The sequence below is a fragment of the Panonychus citri genome, unplaced genomic scaffold, assembly GCF_014898815.1.
Source record: "Panonychus citri isolate SS breed McGregor unplaced genomic scaffold, ASM1489881v1 Contig00104, whole genome shotgun sequence".
Taxonomy (NCBI): Eukaryota; Metazoa; Arthropoda; class Arachnida; order Trombidiformes; family Tetranychidae; genus Panonychus; species Panonychus citri.
This window is the reverse complement of record NW_026515509.1, coordinates 1,800,408-1,814,653: the sequence shown is the minus strand read 5'-3', so window position 1 is coordinate 1,814,653 and position 14,246 is coordinate 1,800,408. Positions and strand designations below refer to the sequence as shown.

At 30.9% G+C, this 14,246-nt stretch overlaps 1 protein-coding gene across 3 annotated transcripts; it reads right to left on the bottom strand.

Annotated features, from left to right (window-relative positions):
* Positions 1-125: 125 nt before the first annotated feature.
* LOC128388981 (SIN3-HDAC complex-associated factor-like) lies at positions 126-12,507 on the bottom strand. 3 transcript variants are annotated; one of them, XM_053348469.1, is made up of 5 exons: positions 12,192-12,507; positions 7,010-7,106; positions 2,963-4,044; positions 1,460-1,835; positions 126-1,171 (listed from the first exon to the last, which is right to left on the bottom strand). In XM_053348469.1, the coding sequence occupies exons 3-5, from the start codon at positions 3,351-3,353 to the stop codon at positions 955-957; spliced, it is 984 nt and encodes a 327-aa protein (XP_053204444.1). In that variant the 5' UTR covers positions 3,354-4,044; positions 7,010-7,106; positions 12,192-12,507; the 3' UTR covers positions 126-954. The 3 variants fall into 3 exon arrangements, with proteins under 3 accessions (XP_053204444.1, XP_053204442.1, XP_053204443.1); XM_053348467.1 differs by lacking the exon at positions 7,010-7,106; XM_053348468.1 differs by lacking the exons at positions 7,010-7,106; positions 12,192-12,507 and having other exon boundaries at positions 2,963-4,246.
* Between the last annotated feature and the right edge of the window lie 1,739 nt (positions 12,508-14,246).

Here is a 14,246-nt window from a genome sequence, read left to right as displayed (position 1 = left end):
TTTTCATGTGGTTCATATGGTGATGATAATGAAGAAGGTGCTTAATTGTTGTAACTGTGTCATTCAAGTTTTGTTGATCAGATTTGATTATAATCAAATTAAGATAATGATTATCAATCAGTGTATTTATAAATCCGTTTATAAGATTATATAATTTATTGTTTATTTGCTATTGGGCTTTTTGATTGCGAGAAGAAAAAAAAAGTTTTCTTTTTCCTTATTGAATATTGTGGATAACTGAAGACGATGATGATGATGATGGTGGTGGTGGTGGTGATGGCGATGATGATGATGATCAGGTAAGCCGTGATCAGATTTAATGAAGGTTCATTTTGATGATAATTGCTCTAGGATGATTGCGATAATGTTGATTGTTGTATTGGTTGGTTGGTTATGGATGCGGACGACAACTTGTCATTGATATCGTTGCATTGTCAAGATATTATTACAATCATATTAATTTATATTAGTGTTGACGATAATTGCACAAAAAGATGATGATTATGATGAAATAGTTTACAAATAATAATTAATTAATATATAAATCATTTACTCTTCTTTTTCTAAAGTAATTAGCCATTTAAATTGGAGTGGGAATTGTAAAGGTGAGAGGCTAAGGTTTCATGTGAATATATAAAAAAAATGTCTTACAAGGAAAAGGATATTGGATCTCAGTCTAAGAGGGTATTGGTGATGATGATGGAGGTGGGGAAGAGTTGAAGGAATAGATTATGGAAGAAGAGTAATTATATAAGATGAGAAAGGAGAGATGTAAATGAATTGATGGATATGAAAGTAAAAAGATGAAAGAATTTTGAGTTTTAAGGATTAGAAGGCGATTAACAGTTTGGAAAGAGGGAAAAGGCTTTAATATTATGGTGAAAAGAAAGAGGGAAAGATGAACAGAGGAAGAGGAAGAGAAATTGAAATATCATCCTAAGAATGAAATTGTTGTTAAAGAGAATAAGCTGCAATGCTTGAGGCATTACTGTTCGTGTCCTCTTCTATTTGTGAGGTAGATGTGATCGAGGCAGTGTCACTTCCTCCACTTCCGCCACCAGATTTTGCTTCGGTCATTTTAATGCGACATGAACAGGGTTTGAGCAGTTTGGGATAAATAAGCACCTCGTTGTTAGGACCTTTGAAGATTATTCCACAGCAAATTTTTTCTCTATTTTTCGAATGAAATTGCAAATAAATCAAGAGATAATCCATCAGGTGAATCCGTTCCAAGGTGACAATGGAAGGAGAAGAAAAGAAAAATAGAAGTCAATTAGTTGGAATGATTTTTGAAGCAGAAAAGAAGAAAAAAAGAATCAAATATAATTGGAGGTGTATAAAGGCGGAAGAGAAATGAAAGAGTTGGGATAAGGTAAGTGAGAGAGAGAAGGGGAGAGGGAGTAGGAAGGGTTAGGATGATAAAGAGGAGGTGGTGGGGTGGTTGATGGAAGGTACGTACTTCCTCCAGAAGGACATATCTAAGAAGGAAGAAACTTTAGAGAGTGAGCTTGTTGGTGGTTTACTGCGCTTGGTTAAGCTTCTTCGGCTGGTGGATGAAGATCCAGGGGATGAGAGGTTTGAAGATGAAGATGCTGATGTAATTGTACTGGTGGAAAGTGGACTTTTTGAGTTACTACGAAGCTTTTTCTTGGTCGTGGTTGTTGTACCATCGGTATTTCTTACACCAGCCAAGGTATTTTGTCCTTTACTTTCGTCGTCAAAATCGGACAGGTAATCATCTTCATCGACATCCTCATCATCATCTAAATCAGATGAATCACTTCCAATTGGACTGGATAAATGTCTCACTGATGAGATTTGAAATCTATCACCATCTGAAAAAGTAGAGGAAAAGAAAACCAGAATTAGAAAAGAGAAAAAAAAATCATATTTAAGATTCTTAAAGGGAGAAAACAATTATAAGGGATTATCAAGGTTAGAACTAACTTAGGATTCGAAAAGGATTCTTGATGTTGTTGCTTAAATCTATCGTATTCATGGCTGAGTAGTTTCAGAAAAGGGGTAAAAAGAGAGAGAGAGAGAGGCAAACACACTAGAGAATATGAATGATGAAAATAAGAGAGAAAATGAAAGGAAGAAAAAAGTTAGCTGGAAGATGCGAAGAAGATGAAAAATTTTGGAGAACTTTTTTTCCTCTTTCTTTTCTTTCTTACTGATTAGAAATTCAAGAAAAAACTTGCAGAATGTAAGTGGACGAAGAAAGAGGTAGAAGAAGAGGTCAGTTTTATAGAGAAAGAGAAAGAAGATGAGAGAGAGAGAGAGAGGGTCGGATAGAAAGAGATTAAGATAAACTACTATCCAATAGGAAGAAGAAAGGAAAGAGAGGAAAAGAAAGCTAAAAGATGAAGATGAGAAGGAAGAAAAGTGAGTGAGAAATTATGAAGAGAGAGAGAGGAAGAAATTAGTATAAGGGCAACATAGTGGTACCAGGTTACAGGTACAGTTAGAACCAATAAAATCCGGAAGAAAAAGTCAGGTTCAGTGAATTAGATGATGATAATAATCATGATTATGTTGCAAGAGAAATGGTAAAAAACCCTGAGGCTTTTTATTTCCAATCAAAGGAGATAGTCAATAGTAGACAAGTGATAGATTAAGATTATAATCTTATTTCCTCTTCTTTTACTGTATTAACCAAAATTGTCACAATTAAGCTTGAAAATCAACGATCAACATACAAAGATAAACAATTCAAGTCAATTGAAGCCATAAGTTAAATTGTAACACAACAATTAACACAATACATCAATTGACAGAATAACATTAGAAACCTAAAGAAAGAGAAACAATAACAATTAAATATAAAATTACGACACAATTTAAATTGTAATTGTCGAAACAATTACAATGTTAATTGGTTGAAACTAAATTTAGGGCCCTTGAAAATTTGCTAATCATTGAGATGTTTAAAACAAAAAAGATTGAAGTTAATTATGATTACCTTGAATGTCGGTATAATCAAGTATCGATGATTTAATTTTCTTTGGTTTATTGTGTTTCTTATGATTATGTGTACTATTAATTGATCCACCGGTTGATGAATTGTGATTTAATTTCGCATATTTCATTGATTTAGTTCCTGGTCCAGCTCGAGCGTCAACAACATGCCTCCAATTGCGAAGTGTCCCCGGAGGCAATTTTTTCCACCTCTTAACCAGCAGAACGCAAGCATTACATATCTCACCAGAACGTTTTTCGCTTATACGGAAACACTTCTCGAATTCAGCTTCGTACTTTTTTGAATCGGTAAAACGGGAACTGGAAGATTTCGCTTTGCATATACAACATCCCGATATCGATCGGTAAATTTTGGGCTTATGAAAACTGAACATTATGATTTAAATTAGTGATGAATGATGAATGAATGAATTTTAAAATGATTCCAAATAAAATTAATATTAATTTTTCTCGAAAGAGAGGAAACAAGCAGAAGACTTTTGAGTAGTTGCGACAATTAGTTAATTGTAACTGTAAAAAGGATTGCACGAGATTGCACTTTGTTGACAGATAAACAAATAGTTAATCTAGATTGTTGTTGTTGTTGATTAGTGATGATGATGATTAAACGTCACAAGAATATTATTGTTATTCAATTAGATCAACTGATGATGATGATAATCAAGTGTTTGTGTGTGTATGTCGTTGTTGTTGTTGATGATGATGATGACGATGTTGATATTATACGATTAGTATTGATTGTAGATTAGCTTGATTGAGAATCTCAGTCGATAGTTTAAAATGGATTATCAATTGGATTAAAGGAAGCAGATTAGATTATCCAATTATTGTTTAATAAATTATATATTCTTCAATTGGAAGAAGGTAAATTGTTTCAATGTGAGAGGTGGTTGATTAAGATGATGAAATTGATGATAATGGTGATGACAATAATCCATTAAGAAAAAAATGATAATCCAAATTAGAAAGTGTTTAAAAGGTTAAGGTTAGATAAACACAAATCTCTGTTGATTTATTGCCACAGTTAATCCCGAGAAATTGGTTAATTGTTTGTTAATTGTTACACTAGAAATGGAAAAGTAAACAAAGAAAAATTTTATCAACATTGAAATAAAAAGGTAAATGAAAACAGGATATTATTGTTGTTGTTGTTTGTTGATAGTGATGAAGTTAAATGTGAGTGAGCACAGGTAGTTGGGGAAGATGAGATGAGTGAGAGAGAGAGAGAGGGAGAGAGATGTTTTCAGATGAAGGAGATGAAGTTGTTTACTAATATGATGATGGAGAGAAAAAGAAAGAGAAAAAAGAAGCAGAATATTTTTCGCATTTCAAAATTGATGGAATTTATCTTTCATTTTCATCAGTAATCGAACTCAATTCAGAATTTCTGACTAACTGTTTTCTTTTCATGAAGAAGAAAAAAGTTTCAAGTATAGAAAAAGGATAAAGGTAAATGTTGATCAAGATTCTGACGGAACAACAAACCAAATTGTTATTTGACGTTTATTACGTAAAGGGTATTCCAAATGGGAGGAACTTAAAGTGTTGAACGTAAACAATTTAATTTGACGTTTGTTTTTGTTTACATTTTCGTTGATAACTTTGTTCGTTACTCATATGACATTTACTCGGCACTTGATTGGTTGGTGTTTTTGCTACTTTCAAGAGTTTAGGACATTTAGGGTAAAGAGGCTTTTGTTTCAATTCTTTATCACCATCCATTAAATTTATCATCATCTTAATCTTCGTAAGGTTATGGTGTTAATTTTAAGGATGAGGAAGAAGATGAAGGATGAAAATAGAAGCCAAGAATTTTCTTTCGCAATCTTTCATATGCATCTCGATGTGAATTTTATATATTAATAGTAGCATGAGAGTGATTATTATCATCATGATATAACAGAATGTGGATATTGGGAGGTGATAGAAATAAAAGAGAGATGAAGAGAGAGAAAGAGAGAGAGAGATAGTTGGAATTAAAGTGGGAATAAGAAAGAGTGAGATGAGATTTTGCGTAAATAGGACATTCTGGTGACCTACTTTTCGAAGAATCTCTTTCTTTTTTTCTCTTTCCCCCCTTCGTATTCATTTTCCATCATCATGAGCATCTATTTCTTTCTATCTTGAATTGTTCTCTTCAACGGATAGAATATCTTTTAATAGAGCGAGAACGGAAGAAGAAAAACGAATCATGATGATGATGGAAGATCAACTTGAGGTTGGCAAAGATTCATCAAGAAACTGTTACCCTGCATCAAGAAACTTTTTTGAGGTTCCTTTTTTCTGTGTCAGAAAATGAATCTTTGTTGTTCTGTTCAATTGGAATTATCATTAAGATTATTAGCGACTTTTCTCTCTCCAACCTTCTAACATTTGACAATTAGAATGAATTGTATCCAATGGGGATACAGATGAGGTTCTAAACATGAAAGGCGAATAGATGACAACAAGATGAAAGGAAAATCGAAGCTTGATATCGACAGTGAAAAGAATTTGGAGAAAAAGAAAGTAAAACTACTTAACGAAATAATGGAAAATGATGTCGATGATAAAGATGATTAAAGAGAAAAAGAGAGAGAAAGTGAAGATAAAAGAAAAGATAGAGAAGATAAAAAGGGTGGAAAGAGGAAAAAAAGTACAATCGATGAGTTTTATTAGGTCACTGGCAAGAAGTAAACACAGCGGAGGAAAAGATTGAGCAAGAAGAAGAAAGAGAAAGAAAAATTCGAAAGAGAAAAAGGTAAAAGGATAAAATCGATTCTCGTTACTAGGTCACTGACAGAAGGAGTGAGTAAGCGAGAGAGAGAGAGAGAGAGAGAGAGAGAGAGAGAGAGAGAGAGAGAAAAAAAATAATAAGAGTGAGTACGAAATCGAAACGAATCTGATATGGAACAGAAAATTGATCTGATAGAGAGAAAGTTTCGTTTCTCTTTCATCTCAATAATGAATTGAGAAGTGGAAAAAGTGAAAGTGAAACATGATGAAAATGATGTAGGATGATAACGATCAAGTTTAAATTAACAAGTGAGGATGTTGCTTAATAAGATGATATTTATTACAATTCATCATCCATAATCTACATCCTCCCTTAGCTAAGGTTTAATTAGATCAACAGAATCATAGTTATAATTGTAGTAATATAATTTAAGGAAAAACCATTCAGCTAATGGTTGACATTTGATTAATAACAAAACAGAAGCATCTTCAAGATGTTGATCATCATGAAGATTGAAATGAAATGACATGAGATTAAGATGGTGAATACAAGAAAGGGAAAGTTGATTGTACTGTGCTGATTAGTTGAATTGTACGTAACTGAAATGATCCAATGTATTAATATTACGTGAAAATCAATATCAACATGCGAAGAAACAAAAAAAATTGATTAACTTGATTGTTGAGAAAAAAAACTCACATTAAAAAAACATGATAAGTGTAAATTGTTAGGAACTGAAGTGAACCAGAAAATGTAACCAGAAAAAAAAGGAACCAGAAAATCACATTACCATTAACGTTTTTTACATTAATGTTACTACACAACCAGAGATTTTGACAATAATATCAACAGTTGATGAACAAATAATAACCATCAGTGTTTATTAATTGTTTGTCGTCAATATTAACAATCAAGTATTGTAACTTATTGGTCACTCTTGTGGGATGGACACGGTTAATGTAAGTGTATTGAGATGAGTGTTGTTGTTGTTGTTATATCATTTCAAGGTCAAGAAAAGACCCACCGCCATTACCACTAGAGAGGAAAATGGAAAAGTAACAAAGGCCAAGGTCAAGGGCCTCATTTACTCTCTTTCTCCTCTTACTTTTGACGCTTTTCCCTTTAATTTTTTTACGAGAAAGAAAATAGAAACTCTGTTTCTTTGTATTTTTCTCTTTCTTTTCATGGTTCAAGAGAAAAGAAAGATATTGTAGAGAGAGAGAGAGAAAGGAGGATAAAGGTAAAGAGAGGGAAAAGTGAGAAATCAAAGTGAATTTGGTTTTCTCTTTGTTACCTGAGGATTATCAAGTTTACCTTTTCTGATGATGATTTGATGTACACACAGAGAGAGATGGGAGTTTATGGTAACAAGCAAAGTTCACTATTGATACCAGAAAAGATGATCAATTAACTTGAATTTGATGATTGGAACAATTAGGAAAAAAACAATTGAAAAAATAGATTATTGTTGTTGTTGATTAAAAAAAAGGAAAACCAATAAACAAATGATAATTTTGATGGACAAATAATCAACTTTCGGGTCAATTGATTAGTGTGAAGAAAAAAAATTGATTCAGTTTTTTTTAAACGATGCTCATTGATTAGGATAATAGTAATTGTCAAGTGATGGTGAGCTCGTTAATTGCTGTTGTAGTTGATTAGTTGAATGTAAATGATGATTAAAATGTTTACATTGATTTTGGATGAAACCATGTGACCAATTGTCAGGATTAACCCAAAGATAAAACATGGAGGATGATAAATAAAGAGAGAGAGAGAGAGAGAAAGAGGAGAAACACTTATTGAAATAAATGATAGTGATTATAATTAATGATAATAATCAACAATCAACAATTGTTCAACTGTCATCAGCAAACAAATAATATGAAAGAGATGAGGGAATGAAATAGTTGCACAATTTGAAAGGTAAAATTTGATCACAAATTCAATGCGAAGTGGAAAACATATAAATTTGATTGATTGATATTAAATTGTTGACGAAAAAAAATTGTTTTCTTGTATAAATAGAATTCGATAATTAATTTGATGATTAAACTTGAAAATTTGGAACAATTAGAAAAAAAGAAAAGAGAGAAACAATTCTGTTGTTGGTAAACATTAACAGCGATTTTATTTCAACTGTGAACCCAAAACATGAACATGAATCAACACACAGAAAGAGAAAAGGTCAATGTCCTCGATGAGAAGAGTACATTGAACTCAATTCTCAATTCAACCTGTTACCATAGTTACTCTTTCTTTTTCTCTTTCTTTCTCAATTCATTCTATCTCCTCTTTCTTTTCCATGTTCTCTTACTTTTCATCTCTTTCTTTTCTTCCCATTTAACCAAAAAATCTTTGGTTCAAGTTATCGTTTCTCTCTCTCTCCATCTTTTCCTCTTCTCTCAATTTGATGAACTTTCTCTGTCTATTTTACTTTCTTCTTTATTCTGTATATATTTGTCATCCTCATCTTCATCTCTCTCTCTCTCTCTCTCTCTCTCTCTCTCTCTCATGATGATCATCATCATGTTTATCTACTGATTTCTTGTGATTGTCTTAATCTCTTTCATTATCTCCCTTAATCCAGGTAACCATTGACCTAGACTCTTTTTTATATTAATCTCATTTTCACTTACAGTTTTATAATTAGTTGATTGTTAACCTTCATGTTAATCATGGACTTTAATAACAATTAGTTGATTGAAGAGAGAAAGAAGCAAAAAAATAAACAAAGTGATTTAGAGACGATTGTGAATCAAGAAATTGATTGTGTGATTTAAGAAATTAACTGGTAATTGTCATCAGACTTATTAACCTAATTTCATGATATATTTTCCCCATAATCTTAATCTACAATTAAGATCAGCAGAATTGACTTAACGGATGATGAATTAACTGTATCATCAAAGTGTTAATGTGTTTATCTTATGATGATTTATAAGAAAAGTGTAAATATTATTGTTGATCAATTTAAATCAATGTTTTGCTTTCTAATTAATTTGATTAGCTGATTAATTGTGAAATATATTTAACATTGAACAGTAGAGGGAGAAAGTGCAAGTGAGAGAGAGACAATGTGACAATGAGAATGAGGATCAACATCATCCTCGTCATCCTCATCATCATCACATGCAAAATAACAATTCAAGTTGATCATTAATTTTCCAGTGACTTATTATTATCCACAATGAAGGCTGATTCCAATACGATTCAAGGACAATTATCGTTGAGGTTAATACGTTGATTTACTGTTATTTTACCTCTTTTATTTTATCTTCATCTTCATCTTCATCTCCCTCCTTCCATCATCATTTTCCCAAGGTTTTGATAACATCACCAATTGACTTGACGATGATTACAATACATTTACCTATTGATTTAATAATAATGACACTTGATACTCACTCTCTCTCTCTCTCTCTCTCTAACCTTAAAATTAATTGTTTACCTGTCACTTTATGTTATCATTACGTTTTAATTAGGCTCCCAATTATCATAAATAAGTTTCTGTTTGTTTGTTATTGTTTTTTTGCCTTTTCAATCAGTTAATTATCAACATTTAATTAGTTTATTAATACAATTCAATTGAAAAGTAAAAAAACGAGGTAATCATGTTAGTTAATTGTAAGTGATTAACAAAAGATATACTACCAGGTAATAAAATCAAAGATCAGCAATTTATTAGCCAAATAATTAACAAGAAAATCTTTCTATTAATCAATTTGCAAGTTGATCACCATAATCATAAACCTAATTAATGTCTTGACGATTAACATGATAATTTTCAGGGATAAATGTAAAAAAAATATCAATGAATCAATTTGAAATTGTCAAACATTAAACTGAATCTAATGAATGTAATGTAATGAATGAAAGAGGTAAAAGGTCAACCATATGATTATAACTTTCTCTGTGTCTATTTAGTGTTTCATATCATGATCATGATAATCTGTTTCTCTTCCTTGTCATCATCATAATCATCATTTTCTTGTTATATCCTTGAAAATTAATCGCATGAATCAAAGTGAAAATAACTGAAGGAGGAAGAAAGTGAGAGAAAGAAAGAGAGGAAGAGATGATGATGATGATGAGAAAGGGGTACAACCAGAGAAAAAGACAGAGAAGATAAATATAGAAAGACAAATTTGAAAAGAAGATAAAAAAATGATGAAGGTTAAATGAAATGAAGAAGAAAAAAATTCTGATTCTTTTTAACCATCAAGGTAAAAACCATGAAACTTGATGATTAAGGAAACGATTCAGATTCAATAGTTATTGATGATTATCGTTATTTAATCAAATCCTTTTAAATCTTAAAATCGTAATTATCAAAATGATTAGTTAAATTGTCCAACCATTTTAATTATAAATCAATGGTTATATTGGTTCATGTTTTTATTTACATAAACATGAGAAAATTTAATTCATCATTGAATATCAATATACCTCAAGGTTAACGGTAAATTATCAATAGTATTTATATTAATATATTGAGAACGAAAGAAAATTTAAAATTAGGTTAATGATGACGAAATATTTTCTCCACTAATTTAATAATAATTATTAATACTTTCGATTGTGATAGCAATTATAATGAACCACGTTCTGTGATTTTAACTGTCACAAGTTACAATTATAATTAATCAAAAATCGTAAGCACAAAAATCAACACGGTTGTTGACAGTTACAGGTAAGTCTTAATGTGTATAAATGCTCAGGTAACAAGAACAGGTTATCGAGGTGGAAAAGATTAGCAACAACAAATCGTAACCTTCAACGTGATTAGTTGATTATTTGTTGATTTTTTCGCTTACGAATAATCAAAATCACAACAGATATTCAGGTTTTCTGGTTTTCTGGTTCCTCAAATCTGGTTATCATCATCATGACAATCAATCAACAACAATCGGTAAATTGTTTCGCTGCCCTATTTATACATATTTATTAATATTTATAAAGGTAACGATTAATTGTGATGATTAACTTTGTTTAAAATCGACAAGCAAATCAAAGGAAAATTGTATTGAAACTTTGCTCGCAAACCCAATCAACCTGATCACACCTTTATCATCACCATCATCATCATCATCATGGTGTAATTATCGTCATCTCCTAATCCATCATCATCATTGCACCACTTTCATAACAATTTATCCTTCAACTTTTACAAGTGACAATGATAACAATAAGTTATCATCTTATCATCATAACTGTTTTATCAAAATGACAATTGATGAGAGATGATGATAATTGTCATCGTCACTAAACACGTTTACACTTTCAACATTATCTCTCCACTAATTAACATCTTAATTGTTTGCTACTTTCATTTATGATTAACTTTTTACAACCTGATAACTGTTTTAAATCAATTTTCATTGCAATTGATCAACTGTTTAATTAATTTCCAAATTTGATTAATTTTTAACTGTCAATGATTATCAAGAATGACATCAATTGTAATAGTAAATAATATCATCATTTAGATTGATTAAAATTACAATTATCACTTTATTGTTTCAGGTTTTAATCAACTGATTGAAATTGACAAGTTTCACTTGTTTAGATTGATTTAGTCAACAAACAATTTAAATTAATTGAATTCCTTGGTGATGATGATTAAACAAACCAAATATATATATGAATGATATAATGAACAATTAATAATTATTGTTACTATTACAAATTTCAATTAAGTCAATTAATGATAATCATATTGTTTTTCATCAATTGTTACAGGAAACAGTTAACAATTTAAACGGAAATTGAATTTGTAATCAAAGTTGGAAAAAAGTTATAGCAATTAACACAAAATTCACAAAAGGTTAAAGTTAATTGACAGTTAAATGAGTTTACAATTAAAACAAATCAGTTAATCAACTTTTACCTTTTTGTTTTGATTCAATTTTGTGTCTACCTGAGTTGAAATAACGGTAAAATTTACAAACAATCAACACACAAAAACCAAGTGAACCTGAATTGTTACAACTGTCAAGGACGTTTACAGGTCAAGACTGACCGATAATCATATGATTTTATCATGAACAATTTAGTAATTATCATGAAATCGTTGATGAAGAGAGGGAGAGACTGAGAGACTGAGAGAGAAATAATTTATGATGAAAAAAAAGTGAAGGAAAGAAAGAAATTAATTGTCAAGGTTATCAAGATTGATTGTGAACCTACAATGTAAATGATAATGAAGGTTTTATATGTGTTGATTTTCAACTGATTCAAGTTAATTAGTTGGTGTTAATGTCAAACAATTAACATTAACAATTGATGAAGATTAAAGTTTATTAGGTATCTATGAATCAAGTGGGTGTGGGTGTAAAAGGTAGAGAGTGGGAGGTTTAAAGGTTAATCGGGTAACGATTTATGTGAATGGGAAAACGTAAATGAAAGTGAAAGCAAGATGATCATTTGTTTTTACAATCAAAATCAACAACTACAATTAGTTAATTTTAGGATTAACTGATTGACATTGACTCACCTTTGAGGATTATTGTAATGATGAATAGTTGTAGTAATTGTTTGGAAAGTCAAACTTAATGATAATTGTCAATGTAAAAACTACACACACACTTAGTAGTAGTAAATTGAAATCAATTTACTCGATGATTGTTAAATTGTTTTAATTGTTTATTATTCCGTTGATTTGATGTCACTAGAAAATGTCGTTTAATTTGATTTCCGTTTTTCTTTGAACAGTTAATATCGTAAACGTTTGATTGTTATTGTTTATTTTGTTTTGTTGATGTTACTTTGGGTTCGTAGTGAGCAGGTTTGTAGTGATGACGATTTTTGGGTTAAAGTGAGTGAGTAAGTGAGTGAGTGATAAAATGGAAGAGGAAGATAGACAGGGAATGAGAGAGAGAGAGAGATTGGGAAGAAAGAAAAAGAGAGAGAGAGAGGGTAAGGGGAGAAGTGGAAGATAGTGAGAGAGAGAAGGGGGTGTAAAAAGGGAAAAGTGTTTGAATGTAAGTAAAGGGAGAGAAAAATTCAGCAGGAGTTTCATGATGAGAGAGAGAGAGAGAAAAAAGTTCGTTTTGTTCAGAACAAGAACCAGGTCAGAATGTGGGTCAATCCAAGCAACCATCTTTTCCATCATCATGATGCTCATTCTCATCATCTCATCGTCAACAACAACAACAACAACAACATAACAGTAGTAAACTTAAGGTTCTACTGATGACAAGGAAAAGATGATGATGATTTTGATGAAGTGAGTTAGATGATACTAACGTAATTCATTTGAGTGAAAGATTTTGTTGAATGTTAATTGAGAGGAAAATGATTCAGTTTTTTTTTGTTCTAATCAAATTTAGGTGAATGAGTTTTGAGTCATGATGATATGAAAATTGAATTTAATTCATAAAATTATCTTTCCCGTTTCTCCATGTGAATATATTCATCACCATGATCACGATTGATGTTATTGATTTATCACTATTAACCCAGTGAACTTGTTTACCTTTTTTTTTAGTCTAATGTCTGAAGTTAATTATGTTAATCAACGTAGTTTTTGATCACTTTCATTGATTCTCTGTTCTAATTAATCATTTTAATTGATACAATATCAAAGTTAATCTAATAGTCTCTCAACTATGCTGGTGAAAAATTCATCATATGGTTACATAGGTTGACAATTTGTTCATGTGTTGATCTTTGCTTATCTGGGATAATCTTTTACTAATCTGGAATTGATATTAATTAATGAATGAACAAGCAATTCTTGTTGATTTACAATTGTATTTTAAGAAAATAATATTCGGCGACAATTAAGTTAATCAACTGGTTTACTTGTGTAAACATCACTAATTCCAAGTTAAATCGCCCTGGCTCAAGTCTTTTCATGTTCATCTTTGAGGTGACATTAACTCACTTTTCATGGGTGATCATGATGAAAGTAAATTTATCGATCCGTTTTTTGGGAAACCCGGAAGAGATTCTTACTCTATCTGTGGAAATCGTTGATTCAACTCTCTTCCTCTTCCTCCTCTCCCCTCATCTTCTGCCAACCTAATCAATAAGTCTCCATACACCCCACCCACTCTTCCCCATGTAACCATACAACCTCATCTTCCACTTTCTCTCTCTCCCTTCCTCTCATCATCCTGTGTCTATTTCTCTTTCTATTTGTACCTTTTCCTTTCCTTCATCTCAATGATATTTTCCACCATCGAGATACTAAAAAAGGAACCCAACAAACCGAATCAGAACTTGCATAGAGTTAATTTCATTTGAAATTCTGTTTTCGTACCAACAATTAATTTGATTGTCAGTCACAATTTAACAATCACAATTTGTCCTTTTATTACAATTACAACTCTTAATTCATTTCATTACCATTATCATGATAATAACTTAATGGTTAATAGCTTATTTTCAATGAGCTTTTATTGTTATCATAATATATGTTTACAATTGACCTAATTATTTTAATTCTTAATCAATTCTCATGTAAACTTGAAGGTTCCTGATTATTTTATGGTAACAATAATCAACTTTGATTGATCTTTATCAATATTTCACAATCTATAATCAT